Here is a 26,264-nt window from a genome sequence, read left to right on the forward strand (position 1 = left end):
AGTAGTGTCTCAGATAATAAAGATTTTACCAAAAGGGAATGGTACCCTTTTAGTCACCTCCTGCTGAACGTTGGTAGAAATAATTTGGTCATCCTCTTCTTCGATCCTGTATCTCGGCAAGCTCTGTTCATCGCATTGTTCGAAACCTGCCGTTAGTTACGTGTCCACAAAGTATAGGATATCGTCGTCGTCTGCGTCCGAAGGAGACCCCATAGGTTCGTGGCACGCGCTGCCAGCTGCCTCACAGCTGTCTTTCTCCTCTGTCGTCCCCTATACACGGGACGGGGTTCTTACCCGAGCGTAGAGTACGTTTACCACACAGAACGAACCGTTCTGTCTTTGTGTGCACATGCATCAAGTTGAAAAACGCGTGAGTCCAAAGTTGTACATATTTCGTAGGTAACCCCGTATATATGCTATTCGTTGCTACGTCGTTGCATACCAAATGAGGCGCACCTTCAAGAAATGTTGAGATGTCCCGTATTGAAAGGGTGAAACGACACCTTTATTGTTCGCCAACAGGATGTCCCTTGGCAAATTTTCAAAGTGCACGTTGTACTGGACGTTCCTGATTTTTATAACCTCGAACCTTATATTCTATCCATCAGTAGTCAATTAGAAATTCTGAAAGTTTCAATTCAAGTGTATTGAAATTTTTTATTTTATAAGAGACCAATTTGTACTGTGCGCTCGAAGGTAAAAAGGACATTTTGAAAGAATTCTAGCATAGCTAGGTTAATTACCCTCAATCGAAATTTCTCATTAGCCTTTCAAATCAGCACATCGTCGATTTCGTGTACGATACCATTACCGTTTCAGTAGAACATCCTATGGGGTTTTACATTTGTGGTTTCCCATCCGGCTCGCTCGACACGCAGGAAATAGTCCTGAAGTGTCCTAGAGGATGCAAGGCTATTAGATTTCGCGTGGAAAAAGAGCGTCAGAGAAAGACGGAGAGTGGGGAAATGGTAACGGGAGACGAAGAGAATATAAGTGCTTACACAAAAAGCATAAAAAAAAAGAGAAAACAAGAAAAAAGACGGAAAACCAAAGTGCGCACGGTAAAAGCCGGAAATCTCAGGGCATTCAACCTTAACACCCGGTATATATTTAGACTTAAAGAGACACGTTCTAATCTGATCGCATAGATACTTTCTTGACAATCCATCGGATGCTGTACAACGGAATGTGAAGATTTAAAATATTGCGAAAATATTATAAATTATATGCAGCTGAGTAATTTTCAATAACTCAATTATTTTCATTGCGAAGCAGCTGGTGCAATTAATTTAATGTATTGATAAAGATCTCTCATGTTTGGTAGATCCGATCGGTCCTCATAAATTATTTATTGTTATTGATAAATATACTAACTGAAGTAATTTACTTCAAATTTTTGGTTGTTATATTTGTAAAAAATTTTTACAAATACCAACCACCCTTTAGTACTCCATGTAACAGATAATCTGAAGGACAACATCCATTAGCACACGGTCGTGATAAGATCGAGGTACCGAAAAAAAAAAAAAAATTGAACGCTTCCGTGAAGGAAGTCGATCGTTTCCTATTTGCTTATTGCATAATCGTGCACGCAATACCGAGGCCAGTATCGGACTACCGCTATACATACATTAAACTTCGAAATATCCAATAAGTGTGCGTACGCTCTCGCACACCTTGCATACACGCAATACTGAAATGCTTAATGCGATCGAGTGAACTCGGTAATTATTTAAATCGGTTATTATAATCGTCTTAATGCAGATGTACGATTGTTCATTAACATATAATTCAACAAAACTTTCAATTAATATTAAAATGTTAATGTGTCAGTATTTAAAAAAAGAACTTGCTAATTAAATTAACAAATTAAAGTTCACAGAATTTCTGCAAAGTTCGTAGGCAAACGTGGGGTGGATCTAGAGCTCTTTGAGGGTAAAAAATGTAAAAGTATATTTTTCAAAATTCTTTTGTAAAAGTATTAAAATTTAATAAAATTAGAATATTAACAAAAGGAATTTTATCCTGCAATATAAATTAATTTTTTAAGATTTCACGGTTTTATTACCTTCCTATGAGTTTACAACTGTAACAAATATAATATATAGAATATTCCTGAAGTGATAGGAAATAAAATATGGAGGATAGAAAAATTTTCTTTGGTAAAGATCGTTCGTGAAAGCTGCAAAGTATTTGCGTCTTTAGAGACACAATACTAGCAGCAGCGGCCTTCTCGAAATAGACGAGAAGCCCAGCCTTCCAAACTCGTCTGAAAATAAAACAGGTTTCTTCCCCGTGAACTATGTTGTCTGATTGGTCGAATCTGGCGGAAGAGTTTGCCGATTAATGGACGATTAAAATGAATTACGATTTATGCTCCGTTATCGTTCAATTTTACCCTGAAGAATAAATTATGAGACTCACTGATTCTTTTTTACTTTTTTTTTATTGTCGTCTGTAAAAACAACTTGGAGCAACTGTATCATCCATGAACAATTGTACAAACAATCACTAGTTTATTCGAAACAGAAATACAGATATTTCTTTTGCCTTACGAATTTTGTTTAACATCGACGTGTACAGTTATTGGCAGCAGTCTAAAATAATTATTTCATAAAGATAATTGAATAATAATCATTTCAGTTTAAATTACACTAAGCTTCCAAAGTTTGATTGCTCCGGGGCACCAGAAATCTTAATTCAGTTCTGAATTAACTATTTATGAATTTTGTTATATGTAATTTACGTATAATAATGTAAATATGTCATTAAGTAGTAAAAATGAAAATAATAATAAAAATGTCTTAATTTTTCGGTAATATTAATTGTTATTCCGTGCTTGATGCATGTTCGTCTTGTGTCTCGCATTCAAAGCAATTAATTCCATTACACTTGCACCATCTTCGTTTCGAAAATCCTCCCATTTCATTTTCTTCCGGCTCATATTTATAGAATAATCATCTTCATCTTCCATATAATCATCTTGAATATCTTCATAGTTTTTAATCCAAATATTGTTCCTCAGTAAACGACCTAATACTTTTGCTTTCTTCTGTTTGCGTTTTGATATAATTTTTTTCCTATTATTTGTATCGTCTACATTTCTTTTTCTCAGACTTTTATCAAACCATTCTTTACCTTCTTTTGACAGTTCAAATATTGATTTTAAGGATGTAGCAGTTGTTTCGTGATTCTTTAAATTATTGGATTTTAATCCATTTATATTCTGATGATTTTGGAACTCTTGATTCAATGGTAAAAGATATATTCCTTTCTGAATCTCATAATTTTCTCTGTTCAATCTCATTGAGGTGTCTTTGATGGCATCACAAGATAATGGTGAAATTGTTGTTAATTCTTGTGATAAATTGTAATTAGCTGAATGTATTCCTAGAAAAGTAATTATTAACAATATTAGAAACATTATTTTTCTGTGTATTAACATTTCATATTCATAAGAAAAAATTTAACTTAGCAGAAACTTTAATAAGTACCTTAGAACTTTTTCATCTTTTTCAAAATAATTATAATTATTTTACAATAATAAATTTATATTTTCTATCAACCTAATACATTCGTAGTCAAGAATATTATACAAGAAATGTTTTTGTACTTACTAGCTGAAGTACAGTAATCAACTGTAGTTACCATACTAGTGAATAATAAAACAAACATTTTCATTTTTATTACACAACACATATATTAACATATATTATACTCAATCCTTCTAACTTGATTCTTGTTAATTACGCTAATTAAGTTGTATTCAGGTTAAATAGCTAGAATTACACACACTTTTACATTATTATCATTGTCATACCGTATGAATACGTAAACGATTGGTTTCATACTGAACCGTTGTGATTAGAACTAGTTTTGATCGTTACAAAAGGAAGTAAACAATTTCAAATAGGAACTACAAGAAGACAATATATTCAAATAATAGAATATTCAAATTTGTACATAGGTATTCAGTACTCAGCTATGAGGCACTTAAGACTAAAAGGATGCAAGTGACATTTTTATTTATCTTTTGTTTTTATTTTCAATATTATATTCAACGATTTAACTAATCATTTTTGTTGTTAATTAAAAAAAAGTATCTAAAATGAAATTTATATTATCATTATCTCAATATCTCGCCATCCAAGCGTTAAATAAAATTTGTCACTTAATAAATCTCTTAATCTCTTGTGAATTTACTTTTAGATATAAAAATTACAAAAATCATTAATATATACGTTACAATAATTTTATGCCATAGGTCTGAAATCATTGTTCGAGAATGTCGGTGGATTATCCGTCGTATACAGGTGTCTTTTGAAATCGTTAGAAAAATATTCAGGTATTTGTTCCTGATGAAATTGATTCGACAGATAAGGATCACCAGATGGAACAGAATAATAATTGTACTTTTGATCTGAATAAAAATTTACGGGTTTATCGTAAGAAGGTAAATTGTAATTGATATGCTCGTAATCGTGATATTTATAGTCGTTTGTGTCTGTAGTTAAATCAACATGGTTTATATTTGGTGGGTATCCACCGTAGTAATAACCGTAAAATGGATAACTTGTATAATTATAACTTCCTGTTGAATTGTGAGTACCCGGATTTTTTGAAACGTCTGCGTGAGTTTTATTATTATTAATTATATTAGCAAGAGTATTTTGTCCAGAATTTTCGATGCCCTCATGCTCTTTGGAAACATCTTTCAATTTCGTGTTAATTTTCTTCTGTGCATTACATGCAGTATCAGAGGCCGTCACCTGTTTATTATAATGATAAATTGTCGTTAATTGACTTTAAAATAGAACACTTCACAAAGTCATTAAAAACTGGAAAAATTTAATGATACTTATTAAAAATTTAATTTCACCATTCACAAAGTTATAAAAATCATGTTTTTTTTGCAATTTCTTGTTTAATTATAAAAATATATACTTGGACAGAAGTATAAATAAAATAATGAAAATTAATAGTATTTAGTAATTTAGAAAATTAATTACTATTTAAAATTAATGAATTTACAATAAAATGTCATGTAATTTTCCCCCCATTTTTTATTAATCACGTTATCAAAATTTCTTCATTTTACCTTTTCTCCTGAAGTCCGATAATCCTCAACTTCGAAATCTCCCCCATGCTCGTTATCACCATTCTCACTTGAAGCTTTCACTTTTTCAACTTTCTTGTTCTCCTCCCCATATTCGTCATTATTATTTATCAAATTCGTTTGTTTAATATTATCCAATAAAGTTTGTAGGTGTTCTGGCAGCGATTGAAAATTTTTATTCGTTCCTCCAAGTGATTGCAATCGTAGCAGATCCAATAAAGGATAAATGCCCAAGGGAGCAGTCAAGATGTAAGGATGAGTCAAGTAAGAATAAGGGTTGTAAATGGCAGCGATCTGTGATGAAATTTTGGTAGCATCGACGTTTGAAGGTACAGATGGAGCATTAGTTTTCACGTTGGATGATGCTGCTTTTGCCAAATTATTATTTCTTAAACTAGCTAGAAAAGCCAAGCTTCTCAAATTCTTAGATGTACGATTCGAAGGATCAACTTTTATGTTTGCAATTTCGTTCACTTCTTGTATCGTAGACAAATTTTGTTCCGGAATTAAAATCTTCCATAGAAGTTGCTTTTCCGTATGATTTTCAATATTCATCATAGTAGGCGTTTCCCTTGAAATGGGAATCGTTTTTATTCGATTGGTAGCTGGTACAGTCTTACAACGTGTACCTGTAAACAAATAAGACTAGTTAAATAAAGTCTTGGAGGAAATATTAATTTGGGATTTGAATATTAATACTCACTGTGCCAACAAACACTGACAGTCAAAAGAATAAGAATGAAGAGATTCATTGTCACTGCACGATGTGTGAGACAAAAATGAAACGAAACTGTGAAAGCTATTTGACAAAATTCTAAAGTACCTGCGGGTTACCCTCATCTGTTATCTAGTGAAAGTGCGTTTTTTTAAGCTATCGTTGGAAATGTGTCAATCACGTCGATCAAATGTTTTTATTAGGACATGTGGGTATCTAACATGTCTTCTAAACAAGCTGTTTTCTTTAGAATTAAATAACCACCTTCAAGATGATTATTCCTACATCTAAGCAAAAATTGTACCCTCACTATTATTATATTTCACTTTCAGAATGATTATTTGTATTTTAACATTGATTTAAACGATAATATTTTGTAAGACTGTTCATATTGTTAAGATACAGTATTTCGAATTTTGAATTTGGCGGGTATGACAGCGACACTGTACTTGCAGCACTGTTTACTACCGCCATAGGAGAAATCTGATTTTTACATGTCAAAAATTTCTGAAATAATGATTAGTACAGTTACAGATGAGGTACAAGTTAATGAAAATAGTAATTTAGAATTTGCTACTTCGGAAAAGCAAGAAGCTCGTGCATTTTTACGTGAACGGTTCCTGCGTGTGATTACCGGCATTGTTGGTATGAAATTTTACCTTCTCTAAATATTTATCTAATTTCTCTTTTCAAATACCTCTGTTATAAAATATTTATTTAATTTATCGGTAAATTTATAATTTTGCATGAGTAGTTTACGAATTACATTTTTATTAAACGAATGTAATTAAGTAATATTGCTTAAATGTGGCGCCAATATCGGAAACCTAGCCTTATAATAAATTAAATTTGACTTTCATTTATGTAAATATAAATAAAATAATAAGTGAAAAGCATGAAGTGCAGAGAAATAGTATAAGTTCATCTTTTAAGGCAGTATTTCTTTTAAAACTGACTATTTAGTGAACTTAAGTTTTGTAAATGTAAATCTTTATGTCACAGGCAAACAAGCAGAGTTTTATTTGTATGAAAATACTCGAGTTTCTGCTGAATTTAGAGGCTGTGACATAGACTTTTTAGAAGTATATGTACGCAACTTGGAAACACCACTAGGGAAGGTTCCAGAAGCTGTTCTCAGGGCAAGTGATATTATTCATCTGGATGTTAAAGATATTAACACAGCATAATAAAATCTCCAAACATGGGTAAGTTACATATGAAATAATACTTTTATTTTTAACATATCTTTTTTAATAACTTATATAAATATTTATGTACAATTCATGAGTTAGGATCGACGCATGTTTAACATTGTATTTATTTCTAAAATAATGCGTCGTAAATGATCAATGATTTCTTTAAGGTGTCTATTTTTTAGTACAACTTGCTGAAAACGCAATTAAAATTAGCTTTTCTTATTTCAATATCTTATTTTTTGTTTCATATGTTACAAAATTTATATTTACCTCTATAATTTCCTTGCTCTCCTCACAAGCAAGTCTGTAAGCTTCAGATGTCTTTTTCTCATCAGATTTCATATCCCATTCTTCTTTTAAAGGAATTAAACTTTCTATATGTGTATATTCCATTCCTTGAAGTTGACAGTTTTCATTACATTTTTCATAAATCAGTCTTAAACGTTTGAATAATAATTTTAGTGTCCTTAATTGGTCTTGTACTTTAGCCTTTTTTTCATTAGATAAACTTGCTCCTTGTGCTGTACCTGAAATTACAATTCTTAAGTCAGTAGTACAGTCATACATGTTCCAAAATAAATTGAATTTCTAATAACCATTTGGTGGTTGGAGAACCCTCAGTGTTTGAAAAACTTCCAAGGTACGACTGACAATATCTTGCACAGTTTCTTGACCAAACCTGCATAAACTGACAGTATTAAATTCTTTGTTTTGTTGCTGTTGTTGAGGTGGTGGTTGTGTGGGAGGTACAGGAGTTTGTGGCGTGGTAGCTTGATTGCCTGTCTGATTATTTTGTTGAACCATTGCAGCTTGTTGCTGTTGTTGCAATTGTAATTGTTGCTGTTGCATCTGTTGTACTTGCTGTTGCATTGCTACAGATTGTTGTTGTTGTTGTTGCTGTGCTAATACTTGTTGAGCACTAGGCATACCCATAGCATTTGAACCTACTCCACCTACACCAACTCCAAATTGTTGAGGATTTACCATACCTGCACATAATGTTATTTTTTAATATCAGCTGTTACTTTACTTACCTTCCCACTAAGAATTTACTTACTGCCTTGTTGTGGGCCCATTAAACCAGATACCATTTGTCCTCCACCAAATTGTGTCCTCATTGCAGATTGTTGTACATTGGGAAATCCAGATGGGAAGGGATGTTGTTGACCAGCCATTTTATCTTAATTTTGTCACAGCTTCACGTTCATAGATCTTGAGTAACACAGGAATCAACCAAGAAAATTAGACAATTTTAAGGTTAGGTATAAGTTTTACTTTATATCTTTATCGTATACGAAGGTTTCGTAATTTTCAACAATTTTACTAAGTTTAATTCATGCTTAGTATTGAATAAAAAAAAAAAAAATAATAACAAAGAACAAAAAAACTATGATTTACATTCAGTATACCCGAACGAATAATTTCTATTACGATGCAACCTTGTTCTTTACTTGAAAATAGGTTCCGAATTACTGCATTATTTCATCAACGTGTAAATAATAATAAAATATACACATTTCATCTATACATGTGCAACGCAAAAGTCACGTCTCGCATCTTATATTACAAATTGTTGACATCGTATTGCGCATATATTCTGCGCACATAGTGTCGCTATTGTAATCACGTTAATCGTATCAGAAAAAATTATGAACATGAAATTTGATGCTTACCTTAATTATTTTAATCAAATCTATAATCTTTAATTTATATATTCAATATTATTACTTATACACGAATACGTGTAATTAATAACCTAACAGCACGAGAATAGTAGCTTCCAGAATTTAATACAAGAAATTAAGTACAATATAAAGTATTTCATATATTCAGTATGCTTTAATTTTACCAAAACCAGTTTACTAAAATTCTATTATATTAATAAATAATAAATAACTGCAGTACTAAGGTTTAGTTTAAAAATATCAATAAACCAATGATGTTGTTTCATGTGAATTTGTATCAGTAACACTTTACGTAATTTTTTCTTTCGTATTTTCAATAAAAAATTAACAAACAAAATTATTTCTGTGCGTAAACATACAAAGGGTACGAATTGAATATCGAACATAGGTTGTGTAAAGCATCTCTCAAGATCAAAGTCGAAGTGAAATTCTTCGAAAGATAGGTCAGATTTTGACGGTATTCGAGCGGTGCCCAAACAGGAGATAAGGTCAGCGAACATGAAATGAACACAGTAGACATAACGGCCCAATCTTCAGTCCTTGTGCACCTTGTTTGCCTCTGCGTTCACATTGTTTTTTCCGTCGCAGTCAGTGTCCACCGCAACGGAGGCTGTTACAGGTCGCCCTAAGAAACGATACGCGAAGAAAAGAAAAAAAACAGAATATATCAGTGAGAAACTCTTCAGACATGCTTCATAAAATGCTACACAAACGATTGTTCCTGGTCGTGACTGCTGTAAACATTGTTTCGTTCAGTGAAGAGAAAGCCATTCAGGACTGGAATTTCAAGTTTGATATCACGAACGGTGCTTCGAAGACCTCGAATCAACTTGTAAACGAAGATTCAAATTACAAAGATAACCGAATTAGTGGAATAAATAACGACCCAGTGGACCATGAAAATTGTAGTGACAAGAATTGCAGCGAGAAAGGGAAAGAAAATGATCGTTCGTGTCCTTACGAAAGCAAAGAATTGTGCTTGATATTTTCTTTATCGAAAATTGCTAAAGTTCAGATAGCCTCGTTGAGTGAAGTTGCGGCGGGCCGTAGTATAGAGCCGGACACTAGAAGTGATAAACATTTGAACGTTGCCGAACGAAGGAAAGGAATTTATCTGGATCGTCCGAAAGAACGTGAGAATGAAAATCCTCCACGGACGAGCTCGTCGAGCGTTCAGTGTCGAGCGGTCCGGGATGTTTACATACCGGAAGTCAAGCAACACCTGCCAGCCTTCGCTTGTCAATTTGGGAATAACACGTTCATCTTGTCGAGCGCCAGATTCCTCCAAGATCGACGATCACGTTTGGAGATAAACGTGAACGAGGATACATTTAAGAGCATTAAATCGACTCCAAAAGTATCAAGAAGCAACCAGTTGAACGTGATACCCGCTCTGCTTGTTCTAAACACCGCCAATAACGATTATAGGATAGAAATGCAGGGAAACATTTCTAACGACCAACGAAAGGAAGGAAACTGATAAGATTGAATCATATTTGTAGAAAGTTCAAATACCCGGTGGTAACTTTGACTTGCTTATCTTTCGCTTGGTAAACAAATATCTATATTAAATATTGTAATTACATTTGCATTAGCTTTTGTAATAATTAATAACGACATAAACTAATTTTATACAATTAATCCAGTTCAATCATTTACACTTGTTAAAGATTTTTGTTTTTATAATAACACGCTGAATGCCATGGGGGTCATCAGTGACCCGATCCATAAAAATATTATAAAATAATTGATAGAAAAATTTTTTTATTTTAGATCACATTAATATTATCACTTACACAAGCTTAAATATTATTTTCACTGCGACATTCAACGTGATAAGTGATTTACATAAAACTTGACGTTTATCTTTATTTTCTGAACGGTAAATCTACTTATAATACTTTGACGTTAAAGAAACGGGTATTAAAATCTATTCATCACAATATTTTATACTAATCGTATAACTACAAATAAGTCTCACTATAGAAGGGTACGTTTGCTTTATTTTGATTTTTCTTTCAAAGATTGTTTCTCCGTTCGTTCCTCCTCTGTTTTGAGAAACATGTCCGACGAAGGTAGTACCTTTCGAACGTTGGATAAAATATTCGGCAGACGTTGCTTTTTAACTGGCATTCCTTCGTTTGCCAGCGTGGATATTGGAGCATCCTTGTCGGCCGAATGTTGGGCAGCATCTTTAATTGGAGAAGGGTCAGGTTGAATTGAATAATTGGCGGTTGGATCAACTTCTGTGCGCTGTTTAAAAATTTCTTCGTTAGTATTGCCATTAATTTCATCTGATGACAATCGTAGATGCAGATTCGAATTTAGAAGCTTTGGGCTATCTTTAACGTCAATTTGCAATTTCTCCAGGGCTTCTTTCTCTTCCTCGGTCAGTGGATTAATCTTAAACATAAAATAAAAATTAAAAATTTTACATTAGATACATTATTCTTTTTTTTTCGTATGAGAAAAATAATTTGAGAATTTTATAATTTCAGAAGTCTATATTATAAATAAAAGAAAGACACGTTTCTAAATGACATTCATATATTTTTTATTCATTGTTATTAGAAATTTCCTTGATGTTAGGCACGTATGACGTATATCTTCATTTTTCATTCTTGTCAAACTAGCCAGGTGTTCAATTATCTTGAATCTATGAAAAATGATCCCTGAAGATGTTAATTTATTGTTATTAATACATTATGATACGACCAATTGAAAGGCTGTGATTTTATGAGTCATCGATTTCATCCTTAGATTAACCATCAACGCAAACTTCAATTGAAAGTACATGTATGTATATCCATATATAGAAACAGTGAGGTCGGTATGTTCAAACTGATGATGATATTTCTTGGTATCATCATATTGTTCGTCGTCATTGTGCATACTATTCGAGTGATAGAATATTCGTCAGATAGAGTATCTTCGTCAATGAAATTATTGGATAACAATCTATGTCAAGAAATTCACCAAACAGGACTTTGTTAATTTTTGTTTTTAATTGTTTCATTCGCTAAATATGGTTTTTTCTTTGGTTAAGTATGTGCAAATATATTAAATAATAATATGTCATACTTTAACCACTGGTTTTGGAGCTCCTTTCCGCCTAGGCTTCTCTTGACGATTTTTCTTATCCGTATTGCTTGCATATTTTTCCGTCTCCGTTTTTGTAACTTCCTCTACTGATTTTTTATCATCCTCGTCCTTAGTAGAGAAATGATTGTTCACTTGTCTAATATGTAACGGGTAAATATCATATTTATACGTCTCTTCTTCGACAGGATTGATATTTCCATGACCGGAAATATTATCTAAGTTAATACTCTGTAAGATTATGTTGATACAGTTAGTTGGTTGTTGAAAAAAAGTGCTATTAAAATTTGCAAACTTTTATCTCAAAATTTGATAAATGAGAAACTGAAATGTATCTAAAGAAAATAATTAAATTATTCATTTATTTTACAGAATAATATTGAATTTATTAAATTCCAAATGGCTAATATGGCAAATAATTAAATTAAAATTATTCTATTATTCTTAAAATATTCAAGCTATAAGAAATAAAATTTATTTGTATTTTTTAATTTGACTAGAGTTATTTTTTAACTAGATGGATAATAATTTTTAAAAATCGACCTAATTTATTAATTAGTTTTTCATACTTGTTATTTTCACTATAACCCGAATCGGGTATTGATTACCCGAAGAAAGAATTCAGAGAATTTACAATCTATCTTTTGATCTATTTATTATAGCGAATTGGGTCACCTTAGACAAGCTCGATCCTTCGTGAAATGCTTCAGCTAACGCAGGATTTATTTCTTCCAATGGTTGATCACCATGTCTTATATAAACCGGAATATAACCCGGTATACTTGGTAACACTTGGAGTGGCAATGAATCTAAAAGAAATTAGAATTTATGTTACGATTAAATTAAATTAAACTTCGATGGGTACTCGTTTCTAATCGTAGTATGCTCTTTACAATTACAAATCTATTGGAGCTTAATTAAATATTCAAATTAGACTGTACAAGACCATTATTTTCATTCATTAGTGTAAGACATTTTATTTCAAACCATTTCATTCAGTAAACCAGTTTACACTCTATTTTATTTTGTTACACTTTTCAATTAATTAACCCTCGAACAGAAGATAACAGAACAACGAGAATTTAGATTTAATTTCAGACTCTGAAGATAATCTTTTAATAAATAAAAGTCTTTAATTGAATAATTTCAGTGTCTGTAATTTTAATCGAAGCACAATTGATGTTCTGGCTTCTCCTTTGTTCGAGGATTAATACCGATGAATAATCAATCACATATTTCCAAGGCACACGAATAACTCGATAAAACATGTTTTCACAGCAATAACACTTGTTCCCACACCAGTTAAGAAATTGAAAAAAAAGGAACACTATGGGATTGTATAGATTTGTATTGCACGATTTTTACGCGGGACTTTCAAAAAATTCATTTACTCACGGACATAAGTGATAGAGATAGATATAAGAAACACTAGTTCGTAGATAGCCCTGGTACCACGTATTATCTCAGCAACCTGCATCTTTGAACGGTACTGAGCCCCCAGAGTACGGGGCTCTCTCCTTTATATGTACGGTCCCCTCCTACCCTTCAGCAGTCTGCCACAGAAAGGCCCCTCAGGGTTAACGCCGTTCCGTTAATATCGGAGCAAAAAGTCAAATCTTTCCTTTACTTTCGGCAAACGCAGACGAGATCCGACCAACGATCGCTATTGCTGTTATAGCTTTCTTAGAAATTCTCACCGGTAGAGAAGCTGACCTGTAAATCCAGGTGCATCGGTTCCCATTCTGTTAGAAGGATCCTATTTTCAAGGACTGAAAAATGTGATTTTAACTGAGAATTCAATAAGTACAAGAAAAATTGTAACATTGTAAAATATTTGCACCTCGTGTCAATTTACTTATTTTAAAAATAAAAATAAAATAAGATGGAAATTTAGTTAGAATGATACAATAGAAAATCAAATATTAATTAGTATTAATATAAATAATATATAGGTACTATTGTATAATTATTTAATGTTAAATATTTGCTAGCCACGTCACGTCGCATTTTTAATTTTGCACGATTATTACGTGTTGCTACGGTCGTTTGAGATAAATGAAAATGAAATGAAGTAGCAATAATTTATCGCAATTAAAATATTTTTTCTTGAGAATTTGAAACAATTACTGTGACACAGAAAACTAAATTACTGCACGAAATATTTTAATATTAAATTCTTGTAAATAAATTAAACTTAAAATTTACCATAAGTAAATGTAAAATATTAGAAATACATATATTTCAATATTTTTACTATTGAAACATTCGCTTGATTTTTTTAAATCAAGTAAATATTTTACATTCTATAACTGACAATGATAAAGAAAATTTTTTATATTAAATAATATTATTCAACGTATAAAGGAAGGAACGTGATATGCTTTTTAGTTAGGAATGGTATGCTACTGATCGGACAGATTCGATCCCTTCGCACAGGTAATCGTACCCCACGAGATCTTTAACCTTGAGTCCTCTTCTTCCTGATCGCTCGAGTGAATCCGATTCTAAGATCGACAGTGCATAAATCTTGTTAATCGAAGGTCGCCACTGATCGATGTACGATAAGCATTGATAAATTATAATCGTAGATTGATTGGATGAAACTCGTTTGTATAATTCATAGAACTTGAACGTATGCAATTCTGTCTAATGTTATTCATCGAAAGTTAATATTATAATTTAATACTTTAAATCACATTAATCCTGTGCTTTTTCTTTTTTAAATTTAAGATTTCTTTTTGAAAAGAAAATTTACACAAATTTAAAATTGTAACTAAGAAAGTATAATACTAGAGGTACTGAGTTAATTTGTGTACCTAATATCAGTAACAATTATGAAAAATTATGAAATATTTATTGTCAGAATTTTTACACAAAGGTTCTGTAAAAAATTACATTATATAAAAGTAGAAAAAGTAAATTTAAAATTTGTATTATTTTTCTTTTTCTCTTATCACAATTAAATACTACATTTTTTAAAATTATCATAAACTTGATGGTCAAAATAAAAAACGATACTGAATTTCCTAATCCTAATTCGTCGAGTAATTTTCAGTTAGAAACGTGTTATTCATTCTTGTGAATGCACTGTGATTTTGAACTTAACCGTAAAACAAAAAACGGTACTAAATTGCCTGATCCTAATTCTTCGAGTAATCTTCAGCTAGAAACATGTTATTTCTTTTTGTGAATCCTACTGCGATTATTATATCTTTCTCTCGGATTTTCAATAAAATCATGCAGCAACACGATGTTACACGAATACCAAGTTGCTTTTCAATTTCAGCACACAGCTGTTTTATTAGAACGAATAAGTCTCGCAGGTAATAACATATCCTGAACGAAAGGTCAGGATCATGAGGCAACGCGAGGACTCGCGTGTTCATCTTAAATAAGCTTTTTCCAACGCAATGGAGGAGTTAATAAATGTAGAAATAACTCATCTCTGAAGCGATGTGCGTGACAGCATTTCGTAAAATTGTTAAATTAACAACACTTTCTACTATCTTTTGTTGTAGTTTTAGATTACCTTATTATCCTTGGAATAGGATATTCAATTTATTACCGTTTTCTAAGACTGAAGTAAGAATCAAATTACTATAAAATTTATAATTTATTAAGTGTATGAATTAATTCTGTACCTGTTCTTATTTTTAGACAATCATAGTAGCTCCAATTATTGATATCATTTTTATTATCATATTTTCGTGCCACCATAAACACATTTTATATCAACATTGTATATCTCATTTTAACTTATATTGAATTAAGAAAAAGAGTATCATCGGGTTCTTCATTTTTCATACTTTTGTTATGACTTTCTTAACACGTGTCACATATTCGTGACTTTAATGCATAACTCATTACATTATTATCTTTCATACTGTTTTTAATCACAATTTAAAATTAAGTAATTTTGAATGGTGTGTTAAATAAAACTCTCAAATGTAATTCTATACAAATTTTAAGGATCATAAATTCTATGAAATATGCGGTTGTTAAAGTATTTTGATTTAAAATTAATAAAAAGAGAAAGAGAGAGAAGAATTTGATATCTCTATACCACATCAATTATTAACGATTTCATTTTCAATAACATACGCATTTACTAAATACATCTGACCTTTAAAATAAAGTTTCAGCTTAAAGTGCCAATCATTTTATAACTTGCCTTAGGTATTACCGAAATCCATTCCGAGTAATATTGTTCAGCACGAGTAACGTATTATCATCGATCAACGTCCCCCTTTCCGCTTGTACGTGTTGAAAAAGTGCGTAAACGACAAGTTACCTATATACTATATACTATACTGCCGGATATGCATGCATACATTATCTCACCAATCGACACAGATTTCTGGTTTAGTAGGTCACTAGTTGTAACTTCATCTCCCAAATATAGCAATTCTAAGCTGGTACAAGTACCAGTTCCTTAATAAATTTTTTCATTTATAAAGTGATACTTTATACTTCCAGTATTTAGTGTACATAATTGAATATCCTTCGGACGACGTACCATGAAGAGAGCCTCAATTTTAATTTAATTTCGCATTTCACATTATTTTCATTTCCTAAATTTTAGACTCTTCCTCTAAAAATTATTCTTTTAATATATGAAACTCTCTCCTTTAAAAATTATACATTCAATTTTAAATCAGCAACCTTGTATACGTTTTGTAAGTTTGGGTCACGGTTGACCTAGACTTCGTTGTTGAAGGGTTAAATTGCTGTAATTGAAACGAAGCACTGATTTTTAAATTAGTTGAAAATATTTTGATCATCATTGTAGATCGTCACATGGAACGTGCATTGTAAAATGTGTCGCGAGTAGATCGTTCGCAATTGCCAAACAGGATGTCCTTATTGCACTACACGTTACACGGAACTATCATCGGAGAAGCAGATCATTGATTCGAATGATCTTATGAGTGAATTAGGAAGTGATTCCTCGAGGCATTCTCACGAAAAGGAAAATCACCGCAGAACACTCCACGTTTCTAATAAATAACATACATTTTTACGTATACCCCAGTTGGACATAACCGGTTTCCTTTACGACTCTAAGTAAAACAAAAAGAAGGATGAAATTAGAGCCTTGTAATAATCACCGGCCAACTTAAGCCGTTCCGTGCCGACTAAAAAATCAGGACAGCTAACGTTTCGTAAGAATTCAACGGCTTAGCTAAAGTGTGAAGTTTTTCCTTGAATATTTCTGCGAAATGAAATTTTGATACCCGTGAAGATGTTCTGAAAGAGATCGAAGGAGAAACCGAGGTCCGATTACTTCACTTGTCGGAGTAAGTTTTTACGATTCGCCCCTGGTTCGCCCAGTTTTTCATCACTGCATCGCTCGTCCAGAAGACCTCGAGGGCCGTTTACCGTCTCCGATGGTCAACGACCGGAAAATACTTGTAAAATGTGAAGAAGAAGAAGACTGGCAAAGTACTTCTCGTGATTGAGGCTTCGATTGAAGTCACTCGGTACTCACCGACCCGCAGACCCACATTTTCACTTCATTCCTATCGTCACTTTTTAGTTCAAAATAGATACCCTTATTATTTTTACAATTTTTGTAATATTTTTGTTATTTAAAAAGTGACAATTGAATATCGTGAAAAATATTAATGATGATCAAAAATATTTATTAGAAAAAATTGAAATATTTTAGGGAACACATTTTTCGATTTTATTGCAAATTAACATGCAAATTAACATTGCGCTTTCTTAATTATTGTTTTGAATTAAAATTTTTTTCCGTGCTTTTATGGATTCGAAATAGCGCTGGTAATAAATGGCGCCAAATTGCCGGTAACCACGATTACTTGAATAATTGAAATTCCCATAATATTTTTCCAAAATTAATTTACTTGGATAATTCATATTATGGGGGGCTCAACCCTTTTGAAAACATAAAATAGGAAGACCTTCATTTATTCCATTTGATTTTATTAATATGATGATATGCTAATAAAAAATTGTATCACCCTAGATTTAATGCATAATTACGGATTTAAACATTTTGATAAGAAACGATGCAGAAGCAATGGTTAGTTTCCAAGTTCAATGAACTGTTGGAATAACTGTTCAAGTTTAATGGGGGAAATAAAAGGAAGAATTTGATATACCGCGGACAGTATCACTATACGTATACCGATTACGTTATTTGCAAGAAAACTACAATATCACCTAGTCTCGCAGGTTTCACTTCGTTTCGGCGCGGAATTTGTTCCGCACGCGCGCCTCTACTCATTCTCTCGACGGGCTTGCAAAAATAAAGAAAAGAATCGACACTTTACCGTTATGTTCACCCAACTCACGCCATAATTACAGCATGGACTTGCTACTTGCAAGATGTATACAGATACAAGTCGCCGGCGAACTGTACGGAAGAAGCTGCATACCTGTCTTTACCTCTCATTACATAGGTGAAATTGAATCGTTCTATCTATCAGTGTTTTAATATGCGTAATTATTCGTCTACAATTTACTCATTATATTCGAATTATCTGAACGTATGTGAACCATATGCATCATAGGATCATTGAAAAAGTAGTTTTTCAGCTTTCAATTTCATTTCTTTTGACTGCAAGTTCCAAGAATATTAGGAAAACAAGAATTTTATGTTTAATGAACATAAACCTAGATATTTTAATAAACTATGCAACTTTCATTGTCAATTAATTTTAAAAATATACCTTTCGAAATGAACTTTCTCTGTCATTAGTTATATAGTAGTTTACCTTCCTACTGAATGCAAGGATTAAGGAAAAACCTTAACGCTTCGCTCACTTCATGGAAAAAAGAAACTAACATGTTATGCGTAAACGAAGCTTTAGTCATCAAGGAGATTCAGGGAACAGTCACGATATCGAAAGACTAATTAAACCGGTCTTCCACTTCACCACGGATTAATAATAATGCTTGATCGAATATCCTGTTTGATATCAAAGTTATCCAAGGAAAATGATATTATTCGATTGCTATCAATATTATTCAGTCTCAGGATTTAAAGAGAAAAAGAACCAATTTTCTATTCTATGTATATCCCATTGCAGAGATATTCAAATTGTAAACTAAACATTAATATTTTTTTCTCTGAATTCAACCCAGCTCTGCTTTCATACATTCAAAAGTATTAAAATAATCTTTCAAATATAAAAATATTTTTATTCATCTTTTCAGTAGTTCTAACATTTCTGTACAAATTAGTCACAGGGGTGGTAACAGCTTCTCAAGTTGAACAAAAGTACGAATGAAAACTGTCATGATCCACATGATCGATTATCATATTATCATAAACACAGGTAACTCGCGAATCGTACGTAAGAATTAATATACTGGCTTGCAATGCACATGGCATGTTAAAAACGATGTTCGTTATCTGGTTGCGCTTCTTCCTCTTTTAACGACGAACATCAATCACCAATGGAACCTGAGATTATTTCCTGGAACTCGCTTGAATCCAACTAATACGATTATTCCTGTGCTTTCATTAAAAACGAAACCCGTTTACTGTATTTCTTATTTCGTCTTTTATTCTCTGTGCACAATTATACAAATCAGGTGATCAAGATGACAAACGTTACACTGTGGCAAAATTAATGAGATTACTTGTTCGTATCACTTTGTTCAGAACATTTCAGGCAGTAGGTAATTGATGACTTCTCTAACCCTCCAATTCCAACTGGTTTATTTTCCCCTGTAAAAACACGATTGTTTATATCTGTCGATTAAATGGATAAATAAGTGTATGCTTACCAGCTACCGGATTGAGCTTGCGCCGAAGCTGAAGCGTACGAATTTCCACCACCACCACCACTAAAATAAGGAAAAATAAATTATTTTTTGGGGTATTAGGTTGTTGCATATTAAAATTGTTGTGAATTTTGAATATGTACCATGTGCTGCAACCTCCTCCTCCTCCAGAGTGTCCAGGATATCCACCTGTGATAAATACAACAATAGTTCATTTAAATGTAAATTTTTGATTAGAAAAAACTGGAAGTTTAGAAAGTTTGTCAAATATAAAATTTGCACAATTACCTCATAAACTTTCAGTTTATAATTAAATATTTGATCTGAGTAGTTAGGAATCGTTAGTTACATATGAAAATCATTGAGCATTATGTTAGTAGTAATTAATCATTATTTTGTGGTACTTGATTTTTAAATTACCTCATAGCATTACTTTGTAAATTATTAACTCCTTTCCAGGACCGGTTTTCCAAAATTTATTCTAAATGAAATTAAATAACATTTAATCATAGAAAAAGAAGCAACGGTGAACAAAATTTCAGTCAATATTTATTGACATAATAAATGGATGGCTCAGATCGTGGTTCCCTGGAAGGCAGAGCCCGGGGCTGTAGCCCCCCTTAGACCTCCCCTTAATCCGGCGTTGCTTCTTTCCATTGAATTTGTGCTGTTCTTCTTCTCAAACCACTTTTTAAAGAAGTTTAATATAACGTACGAATTATATAACGGAAAATATTTATTAAAAGAAATTTAAAATAATTGTGAAACAAAAATTATTTATTGCTTTGTTGATGAGCAGTTGTCTTCCAGAAACAAATATTTTGATAAAATAGTAATGCTTTACTTCAAATTAGATATATCAAATTATTTAATATTTGTGTCTGTTGAGTTGCACTATTCTTCGTTGATTCAAACATATATTGTGAAACCTCCACCATGTTAATACCCACAACCTCCACTATGACACCCACCTCCTCCACTAGGATATCCACCTCCTCCGCTAGGATATCCACCTCCTCCACAATTTCCACCATGGCATCCACCTCCAGGATATCCACCACCGCCTCCGGGATATCCACCACCTCCGGGATATCCACCGCCTCCTCCAGGATATCCACCACCACCGCTTGGATATCCACCTCCACCTCCAGGATATCCACCACCACCACTTGGATATCCACCTCCGCATCCTACACCGCCTTTGCATCCACCTTTTGATCCACCGCCGTATCCACCACCTGCTCCACCTCCTCCTCCAAATCCACCTCCTCCTCCAAATCCACCTCCTCCTCCATATCCACCACCGCCTCCTAATCCGCCTCCATATCCACCTCCGAGTCCTCCTCCAAGTCCACCTCCGGGTGAACCCGAGCACTTCAAGCACACTGTTCTCTTATTACGAGATTTCTTCATCGTTTCCAGCTTTGCTTTCGATGGCATCATGCCTTCTACATCGCTCTTATCGAGCTTCACTCTGAGCAGTTTGGTTTCACCTGCATCGTTGATTCTTTCGACGTTAAATCCTTCGCTATGTTCCAAATCATCCGCGATTTCGTTGAGATTCACTGGAATGTTGGTCTCTTCATCGTTGTCGTCAACTTCGATGACCAGCAGTACAGTCGCTAAAGGTTCTGGTTCAATTAAATTTGATGGTTAGATTTTTGAAAAAAAAAAAATTGATTGATCTTGTAAATTTATAAAATATTTCTTCCAATTGGTTTTATTTATTTAAACTAATTTTAGAGAAACGAAGACATTACTTTTTAGTCTTAACTTAGTAAGTATGATAGTTAAGATTATTATACAATTTACTATTTTTATAGAAAAATTCTTAAATAAGTAGTTGGTTGGTTACCTGATAATTCTGGAACCTTCTGGGCGATTTCATTTTCGAACATTTCGTCCGAAGTTTCACCGCTTGCATTTTTCACTCCATATAAATTTATTACGAAAAATAGATACTGATGCTCCTCTTCTTGCGGTACTGGAGGAGGTTTCAGCTCGGTCGCTAAAGTATATTCTTCCACTTCGGAAGATGCTACCGTCGTTGTTTCTAAAAATCCATTAACATACACTTAGAATTTTAACTGATATTGTCTTTAAAATATAACAATTGTTATTTATTTTTGTAATTAAAACAGACGAATATCCATAGACTATATGAATTAGTATCAAAACAAGAAGTTTATTACTAACTGAGGTACATTATATGTACCAATTTAACTAATTATTATTTATTAATTCTTTTAATTGGAAGAAAAAATAGGAATATCCTTAAGGTACCCTGAAGCAATATCGAAGCACTCACGATCAAATACGGTTTCCTTAAGGAAAATGGTGATATTGGAGAAGCAGGGATTGTCAAAATCCTAATTAAGCATTAAAAGTAATTTAGAAAGAAAAAGATAATTTAATTCTTAATTATCAATTGTTTCAAAATTTAGCTATTGCTACAAAATGTGATCTAACAAAATAAGTCATTTAATTTTTTTTTTAATTAAACATTAAGTATATTCTCCAGAAAAAGTTAATAATCATAATTATTAAAACAAACTGAATGATGTTATTTTACTTGAGCGTATAAAAATTCTAATACTGTAAAGAAGAAAGGGTTAGAGAAAGGGTTATATTGCAATAGAGTATGTATTCTTACCTGGAGTTGGTGCTCCTAAAAGGGCCGTAACAAAGGAAAGTAGGAACAGTGTCCTAAGATAGCTGAACGTTTGGTCAGCCATTGTGAAGAGCTTAAAACTCTTATGATGCACTGTGCTTCGAATCTTTCATCTCACTGCTTTTATAGCTATCGATCTTTACACACGCGCTCAATCCATAGTTATATAACATTCCGAGTAACGTGAATTCACCTCCCCATTGCTGTCTCAGCCCACTACTGTTCCATCTTCTCCTTTTTGGTTTTTCCGCGGGAATTCCAGTTCCGTTCGTTCATACGCACAGTAATGTTGTTGTTTTCAATTTAAACGTGGTCTACACGTTTAATATTGTATTACGACGCGCGTTATGCAATCAAAGGTAGTGCAATTAGTGGTCGAATACAGAAGTAATACATATCTTTAATAAAAGAATATCCATTTTCATCGATTACTCGTGATACATGCTCGTTATAGTAGATACATGGAATCATTGCGTGAACTATGCAGATAGTGTACATTTTTAATTAATATGATCAGAAGTGAAGTTAAAAAGTTGACTATTTGACCCCGGTGTTTGATAAGATGATGCATAAACGTCATTAATTGCAGACAGAAAATTGATGTTACTTCGTGATGATCGAATATTCGATAACTGGAAAAACATAACCAGTGTTAGGCTGGTTAACACTTTATTGCTAAAATTTCTTACGTCAGTTTCTCGTACTTAGTGTATATTAAAAAATTATTAGAAGAGCGGTTGGAAATAACATTTGGAAGACGAATTCGTGTATATGTTTCTTTGTTAAAAAATATGAGATGGCAAATATTTTGCAAGTTTGGGTCACGATTGACCCAGGTTTCGCTGTTCAAGGGTTAAAATATTCATAAATATGAATATTTACTGGCATAAAGGAACAAACTTTCTTTCCTGAAATAAATCAAAATAACTACACCTGTCTGATGATTAAAATTCTGACAGGAGGGAAAAAGTTCCCCACATCTATCGCTATAATTTTATTTCACCCAGACAGATGAATTACATACATTTCTAAACAAAATGATGAGATCATTATTCCGTGTGATTCGTACAAATTGTTCCGTGTGTATTCAAACAGACTACTGCAATCTTTTCTTTCCGTTGACTGTTTTAGAATCTTAATCTCCCGTAACCTTGGCCTATAGAAGCATATCCAACCCATGAATAGTAAGGAATTCGATCATCATATTTTTTCAGGGTATGTCATGATTAAAAAAAAAAATTGACATATGTATTTAAAAATTTTCCATCAATTTTTGTAATTATTAATTATTCTAAACTCTTTCAATTCTGGAAGGGTGAATGAGAGCTTCACCTACCCCATGATTTATTTTTCTATCTGATAATTTTTTTAATTTTGAAAACTTTAGTATTTTAATATTTTGCAAGATCCCAAGATCACTGATGTTTTCTTTTTTCTTAAAATTGCAATACCTACATGTTTTTATCATTAGAATATAACGTAATTACTTAAGAGTAATTCAGTGATCTATAACAACATGAACTTCGTGCGATCTTAACTGTGAAACAAATTGCAAAATAAGATTATCATATTTTGAATACATAAGTATACTATACCATACTGCAAGTGTCATTTGCCAAGTGACATTCAACGTGACTTCATTGATAAAAGACGTCCAATGTTTTCTAGGAAAATAGATTAAGATGTTTCTGAAACATTTTGTAAACAGAAATAGGTAGTTGTATAGATAAAAATAGCAAAGAGAACTGCTACAGTAATTTACAGTTGACAAGAGCTACAATTATCCTATGAATCTACCTTGATTTATGTCATTGTCGTCTTCCTATTATACCCTGCATTCACATTTTTTCACATTCGTACATAACTCATTTACGTGCACACGTTAGGGTGATTTGTTAAATAACAAAACCTTGATGTAAACGGTTATTTACAAATATTTCATTATTAATAACAATTGAACAAATAGCTTGCATACATTCAAAAATATTTTTTATGAATAATCAGACAAATTATTAATTTGAAAAAATGATTAAACTATTATTTATTTCTTTTTCCAATCAATTATTATAAAAATAAAAATTTGTGATTTTATGTACATTTATATATATTTTTTTTAATGTTTCTATAAAGCATCTATAAAGAAAATTTTATTTATTTAATTTGCACTGACATTTTATGTATAAATTTTTTATTGCAAATAAGTAACTTGGAATAAGTGATTGAAACATGTGAAGGATTGGGAACATTACTCTTTTATTCAGATCAGTATTTAAGATTAATTCTGACAGTAACGGCCATAACTTTCAACGCCATAATCTAAAATTAACATAAAAGTCGAATAATTTACTTTGGTATAATGTACGGTTACGGAGAATTCTTTTTTTAGCGAGTTGGATATCGATTTTGGTGTGATTTATATAGCGAGTTTCAATATTTGTACAAAAATTGTTAATTGTTCATTTTACTGAATGCGTTACGGAGAAAAGAAGTAAGTAGGTATTGCACCTATTCTTTCTGCACCGGTGTTCCTAGAAACTGGATCTCAAAAAACAATTTATTAGCTTAATTGTAGACGAACACTGATAATATCTTGATATGTAATTACACCTGTAATCGAATGGTAAATTAGATACTTTACTTGTGTACGGGGATTTTCTGAATCGCAGCAAGCTTAGTCACTTCGTGCAATGTTCCCTTGCATTATGAATCATTCTAATGAGGTATCTTAGTGCAATTAACTTTTCACAAAAAATTAAAAACAATAGATTATATTTTTGTGTTGACCCTGCTGTCTCTTTTGGGGTCTATGTGACCCACAATGAAAATTACATTTCCATGTGTACTAATTTACAAGAGTAGTAATATAATTTTTAATTATTAAATATTATAAAATTTAGTATATAATTGAAAAATACGAATACAATTTTCATTGTATTTAAATTCTAATTTTCACTGTATTTAAAGGTAATAATGAAAATTTGTGTATGAAATTTTTATTACATTTACTTTTATCATTGATTATTGCAAAATATTGCATAAAACTTATAGGAAAAGTTTTTAATTAAATTCCAAGTGCAATCATCATTTTTCTCATTTTATACGGTTTGTTCATTATTAACCTACGTCATTTGCTATTCTTGTATTCCGGAAATGCATTAGACGTATCGATGGATAGACAACCTTGCTTATTGATGATTGAAATATCACCTGCGCAGTTTAACTCATAAACATAAACTAATGATATAAAAAAATAATTTTCTTAACTATCAAACGTATTAAAATTTTTCCTGAACTTTTTTAATGAATAAAAGAACAGTTCTTTTATTATAAATCGTATTAAAATGACACTTCTAAATTCTATGTTTTATCATGCAAATTCAACAAAATCATTAAGCAACATCATTAGTGTCAGCTTAGTATGAAGATTAGCACGAGGCCACTGAATTCAAAATATTTCTCTTCATTAAATTTGTTATGTCGAATGTACAGGGTCTTATCCCGAGACTTCTGTTAGAAATCAAATTGAGAGATGTTAAAATCTAATAAAAGGATTTTAAGCTTCTTTAGCTTCTACTCAAAGGTATCCGCTGCTAATAGACCCTAATTATCCGAGGTACGGTTTTTACGAGTTTCTCTCTCAATGGATAATCGTGAGTCAGTGTCGTAGCCTTGAATTCAATCGGTGAACGTACTGTCTGTCATATGCATGTTACATTATATTATTAGTTATATTATTAATGTCGTCATTTTAGAGAGTTAATTTTCGACTACCTAAATTCTTTGAATATTTCTTTATTAATGTAAATTGGTATACTGAAAAAACAAAACAATTGATATTACATACAGTTAGTTATACACATTACTTTAACTCGTGATGGGTGTACAAATTAATTCTGTTCCTTGTCTTTTTTTTTTAAATTGAATGAAATATATATCTTTCACTTTGCATATCTTAAGGATATGTAAAAGAATTCCATTACTATATTGACATACCTTTAATATTATTAATGAAATATTTATAGTTTTA

The 26,264-nt window shown here is 32.0% G+C and overlaps 6 protein-coding genes across 9 annotated transcripts; 1 reads left to right on the forward strand and 5 right to left on the reverse strand.

Moving 5' to 3' along the window:
- Nucleotides 1-2,410: 2,410 nt before the first annotated feature.
- LOC117607127 (uncharacterized) lies at nt 2,411-3,424 on the reverse strand. Its single transcript, XM_034330414.2, has one exon. It carries the CDS (start codon nt 3,422-3,424, stop codon nt 2,822-2,824), a length of 603 nt encoding a protein of 200 aa, XP_034186305.2. The 3' UTR covers nt 2,411-2,821.
- Nucleotides 3,425-3,588: 164 nt separating this feature from the next.
- On the reverse strand, nt 3,589-5,879 carry LOC117607120 (uncharacterized). Its single transcript, XM_076692259.1, has 2 exons — nt 5,099-5,879; nt 3,589-4,769 (listed from the first exon to the last, which is right to left on the reverse strand). Exons 1-2 carry the CDS (start codon nt 5,672-5,674, stop codon nt 4,254-4,256), a joined length of 1,092 nt encoding a protein of 363 aa, XP_076548374.1. The 5' UTR covers nt 5,675-5,879; the 3' UTR covers nt 3,589-4,253.
- A 381-nt stretch (nt 5,880-6,260) lies between these two features.
- Nucleotides 6,261-10,449, forward strand: LOC117607122 (uncharacterized). 3 transcript variants are annotated; one of them, XM_034330409.2, is made up of 3 exons: nt 6,261-6,476; nt 6,834-7,036; nt 9,301-10,449. In XM_034330409.2, the coding sequence occupies exons 2-3, from the start codon at nt 6,993-6,995 to the stop codon at nt 10,190-10,192; spliced, it is 936 nt and encodes a 311-aa protein (XP_034186300.1). In that variant the 5' UTR covers nt 6,261-6,476; nt 6,834-6,992; the 3' UTR covers nt 10,193-10,449. The 3 variants fall into 3 exon arrangements, with proteins under 3 accessions (XP_034186300.1, XP_076548382.1, XP_034186301.1); XM_076692267.1 differs by lacking the exon at nt 6,261-6,476 and adding an exon at nt 6,577-6,764; XM_034330410.2 differs by lacking the exons at nt 6,261-6,476; nt 6,834-7,036 and adding an exon at nt 8,151-8,284.
- LOC117607124 (Mediator complex subunit 30) lies at nt 7,082-8,221 on the reverse strand. The gene is made up of 4 exons (XM_034330412.2): nt 8,085-8,221; nt 7,624-8,016; nt 7,298-7,554; nt 7,082-7,218 (listed from the first exon to the last, which is right to left on the reverse strand). Exons 1-4 carry the CDS (start codon nt 8,200-8,202, stop codon nt 7,120-7,122), a joined length of 867 nt encoding a protein of 288 aa, XP_034186303.1. The 5' UTR covers nt 8,203-8,221; the 3' UTR covers nt 7,082-7,119.
- On the reverse strand, nt 10,370-13,341 carry LOC117607123 (uncharacterized). Its single transcript, XM_034330411.2, has 4 exons — nt 13,207-13,341; nt 12,487-12,620; nt 11,794-12,042; nt 10,370-11,115 (listed from the first exon to the last, which is right to left on the reverse strand). The coding sequence occupies exons 1-4, from the start codon at nt 13,286-13,288 to the stop codon at nt 10,714-10,716; spliced, it is 867 nt and encodes a 288-aa protein (XP_034186302.2). The 5' UTR covers nt 13,289-13,341; the 3' UTR covers nt 10,370-10,713.
- A 5,611-nt stretch (nt 13,342-18,952) lies between these two features.
- On the reverse strand, nt 18,953-22,381 carry LOC117607121 (uncharacterized). Of its 2 annotated transcripts, none has more exons than XM_034330407.2 (6): nt 22,220-22,381; nt 21,422-21,619; nt 20,538-21,197; nt 19,710-19,755; nt 19,570-19,629; nt 18,953-19,510 (listed from the first exon to the last, which is right to left on the reverse strand). In XM_034330407.2, the coding sequence occupies exons 1-6, from the start codon at nt 22,299-22,301 to the stop codon at nt 19,501-19,503; spliced, it is 1,056 nt and encodes a 351-aa protein (XP_034186298.1). In that variant the 5' UTR covers nt 22,302-22,381; the 3' UTR covers nt 18,953-19,500. The 2 variants fall into 2 exon arrangements, with proteins under 2 accessions (XP_034186298.1, XP_034186299.1); XM_034330408.2 differs by having other exon boundaries at nt 20,559-21,197; nt 22,220-22,380.
- Between the last annotated feature and the right edge of the window lie 3,883 nt (nt 22,382-26,264).

Source organism: Osmia lignaria, chromosome 2 (genome assembly GCF_051020975.1).
Source record: "Osmia lignaria lignaria isolate PbOS001 chromosome 2, iyOsmLign1, whole genome shotgun sequence".
Classification (NCBI taxonomy): Eukaryota; Metazoa; Arthropoda; class Insecta; order Hymenoptera; family Megachilidae; genus Osmia; species Osmia lignaria.